Consider the following 3,493-nt stretch of genomic DNA (forward strand, 5'->3'; position numbering starts at 1 on the left):
TTTTTGGAGTATACATATACTTGTAGTTTTTTATCTTTGAAAAAGTAGAGTGAACATAACAAAGCTAAAAAATTTCTTCCCTTTTCTTTGTGCTGGGTTTTCTTTTCGTTAATCTTTGTTGTTTCTGCTCCTAGTTATACTAGAGAGCTTGTTGAATCCTGGGGGATACGCCTAATATTATTCATCTTCATGTGGGCGAAATATCCTTAAAGACACGCCTCAAGCTAAACCTTTTATTCTCCATAATCATCCAAATTTTTCCAACAAATTATAGTTATTACACATTCTTTTTTCTTTCCAAAGTTACCACCCACGGTTCAATGACGACCCAACGAAAAGGAGGAGGAAATGGAGGCATTGTTAGCAGAAACAGGAATAACTGCACTTGGAATATTCAATAAAGTAGCTGGCCTAACCCTAACGCAATTAATAGGCTTCACTGCCAATACATGAGCTGCACTTGGTGTTCTTGTTATCAATGGTGTTTGTGGAATTATCCAAACAGTTGACGCTGCCGCCATTGAGTTTATTCTTGTAGGAACAGCGAACATTGACACGTGTGGCACTATTGTCTGACTTGGTACTATCGACATAACCGGAGCCAAAAAAGTTGTCACTTTCTTAGACTTCACGTCAGTAGTACAACTGCATGTAGTAGTCATAGTTGCATGGCAACTTCTTTGTTTAACGTCGATAAATTCACTGTTAGTACAACGGTTGCGTTTCCGCGTTAAAGGGTCATTTTTAGTGGTGGGGATTTTGAGGATGCCGTTAACTGAGACGGCGATGGCAGGGGTAGTGCCTGTGCCAGTGGCGGAGATGATAGAAGGTTCAGCATGTTGTAAGAGCCACTGAATAGTTTGGCCGTCAGTTTTGTGACCAAGTTCACAGGTAAGTTGAAAGACTCTGGCGGCGCATGTTGCCGGCATTCTTATCCTCAGCCCTCTTCCTTCCAGGCAGTGGCGAAGCCAGAAAATTATTCAAGGGTGTTCAAACTTGAACACGAAAAAAAAAAGTTCTCAACAAGAAGGTGGACCGAAAAATTTAAATCAAATAACTAATATCGAGCTAAATTATAAAAATACGGGTAATAGTACGAACAATTCGATATAACGAAACTAATATAAAGAAGCGTCGAAAAGAGATTCTACTTATTACAAACGTACTCGACGAGGCTTCATCTCTTGAAATGTTTTTATAATAGACTCATTAGAAACAATACTAAATGCTTCTCTTTCTACATAAGGCACTATACAACCGCCTAAAAAGTCATCATCCATTCGATTCCGCAAGTCATTCTTAATAAACTTCACTGCTGAGAAAGCTCTTTCAACGGTTGCAGTGGCAACAGGAAGAAGCAACGCAAGTTTCACTAAGAGGAATACAAGAGGATAAACTGAATGCTTCTTTGTCTTAACTAATCTTTTTGAAAGATCAGAACCCATTTAGATTGGAGAACCTTTCATCAAAATCACGAACATCAATAATGTAACTCGCAAGCTGATTCTCAAGAGCATTCATCCTAAATTCATCAAAGTCATCAGGATAAAATTCAGCCATCTTCATTATTTTTCTGATATCAAAACTTGAAAATGCGTCAATTGGATTCAAACAAGCAAATCCATGAAGCAACTCAGTCGTCACTTCGTCAAAATGATCATTAAGTTCTTGAACTTGCCAATCAAGAACTTTACAAAACACACAGGTTTTCGCCGTGATCTTCCAGAGTTAACATATAGATCATCAAAATTAGGCACCAAAATATCATGCTTGATACAAAACATAGAAACTTTATCAACAAACAAATCCCATTCATCATCCCTCCTTAAAGTTTGCAATCTTTTCTTCGCTACTTGAACAAGTAGCATGGCATTTGCAATATCTTGCTTTTTTTTTTTTTGTAAGGATACATCAACTCATTTGTGATCCCCAAAATATCTGTCATTAAATGCAACAAGAAAGCAACCTTATATGTTTGACAAGCTTCGAGATACCCTGATGCCTTAGCTCTATCATCTAAAGTACCTGCATCTTCAACAAGTGTATCAAGAACATCAACAATAGAGCCAAACATACGAATAAAGTTTTCAAACGACTTGTAGTGAGATCCCCAACGAGTATCCCCAGCTCTAACAAGACCGAGTTCTTGATTCAAGCCTTTACCTATTTTTAGTTCACCCATATCTAATGCCTCTTGGAGTTTTTCTTTTTGAGAACCTCTAAATTCATCCACACGTTTAAAAGAAGCTCCCAACACATTCAAAATATTTGAAACCAATAATACAAGTTCACCTACTTGAACACACTTCTTAGAAACCGCAACTAGAGTCAATTGAAGTTGATGTGCAAAACAATGAATAGAATGAGCCGATCTACTTTCTTGTTTAATCAACTTCTTAAGACCTTTAATATCACCTTGCATATTGCTTGCCCCATCATAACATTGTCCGCGTATAGAAGATAAACTTAAAGAATGATGAACAAGTACATCGACAATTGCTTTCTTTAGAGATAAAGCACTAGTATCTCGAACATAAACCATGCCAATAAACCTCTCCATCACACTTCCTTTTTTATCGACATACCGTAAAACAATAGCCATTTGCTCTTTGCGTGACACATCTAAAGACTCATCAACTAATAAAGTAAAGTAGTCACCATTTAGATCCTCTATTATAGCCTTAATAGTTTCTATCTTACATGCGGTCACAATTTCTTTTTGAATATCTGAAGAAGTCATCTTATTGTTTTTTGGAGCATGTTTCAACACAAAGGGTTCAATCTTGTCACATTTAGCCGCATACCATGAAAGAATTTCAATAAAATTACCTTTGTTCAATGACGTTTCACTTTCATCATGACCGCGAAAAGCAAATCCTTGAGTCAAAAGAATCCTTACCACATCAACTGAAGCATTTAAGCGAAGCCAATACTCACGCTTAGTTTGATCAGACTGTTTGTCAAATGCAGCAATAATAGACTGTTTTTGCTGCATTAGATCATCGCAATTTCTATTTGCTTTATTGTGAATACTATTTGGCAAACCAACACGTTTCTTAAAACATTCTTTTTTGTTCCAATTCCTAAACCCTTTACTCGAAAAAATATCACCACCATCTTGCTGAATACTTTCGCCCTTAAATAAATAACAAGGTAAATAATATGCAGCATCGGTACTTACACTATACTCCAACCAATTAAATTCATCAAACCATAGAGGATTAAAAAGACGCATAAATTCAGAAAAGTGAGATTGAGGGAAGTCATGATACCGAGGTTGGCAAGCACCACCTTGAATGTATGCCCTCCTTATTTCATCGCGATGGTTTGGATGATACTCCAATATTGGAGTTCTTTCAGCTGGGTCGGACTGTGGAGCAATTGTATCAATTTCTTGTCTTAGAGAAGAATGCGAGGGAAACTCTGATTGATCGGCATTTTGAGACGCCGAACTTATTTTTGATACTTTGTTGTAAAATTTCAGCAAATTCAT

The 3,493-nt window shown here is 36.9% G+C and overlaps 2 protein-coding genes across 2 annotated transcripts; both read right to left on the reverse strand.

Moving 5' to 3' along the window:
• Nucleotides 1-317: 317 nt before the first annotated feature.
• Nucleotides 318-929, reverse strand: LOC109238062 (transcription factor TCP9-like). Its single transcript, XM_019404487.1, has one exon. The coding sequence runs from the start codon at nucleotides 927-929 to the stop codon at nucleotides 318-320; it is 612 nt and encodes a 203-aa protein (XP_019260032.1).
• A 505-nt stretch (nucleotides 930-1,434) lies between these two features.
• On the reverse strand, nucleotides 1,435-3,493 carry LOC109238063 (zinc finger MYM-type protein 1-like). The gene is made up of 2 exons (XM_019404488.1): nucleotides 1,967-3,493; nucleotides 1,435-1,719 (listed from the first exon to the last, which is right to left on the reverse strand). The coding sequence occupies exons 1-2, from the start codon at nucleotides 3,491-3,493 to the stop codon at nucleotides 1,435-1,437; spliced, it is 1,812 nt and encodes a 603-aa protein (XP_019260033.1).

Source organism: Nicotiana attenuata, unplaced genomic scaffold (assembly GCF_001879085.1).
Source record: "Nicotiana attenuata strain UT unplaced genomic scaffold, NIATTr2, whole genome shotgun sequence".
Classification (NCBI taxonomy): Eukaryota; Viridiplantae; Streptophyta; class Magnoliopsida; order Solanales; family Solanaceae; genus Nicotiana; species Nicotiana attenuata.

What these genes read in the sequence shown, in the direction of transcription:
- LOC109238063 (XM_019404488.1), bottom strand. Translation starts at nt 3,493, where the DNA reads ATGAATTTGCTGAAATTTTACAACAAAGTATCAAAAATAAGTTCGGCG. An exon ending in AAGCTTGTCAAACATATAAG is followed by an intron (nt 1,720 to 1,966) that starts GTTGCTTTCTTG and finishes TAACTCTGGAAG; the next exon opens with ATCACGGCGAAAACCTGTGT.
- LOC109238062 (XM_019404487.1), bottom strand. Translation starts at nt 929, where the DNA reads ATGCCGGCAACATGCGCCGCCAGAGTCTTTCAACTTACCTGTGAACTT.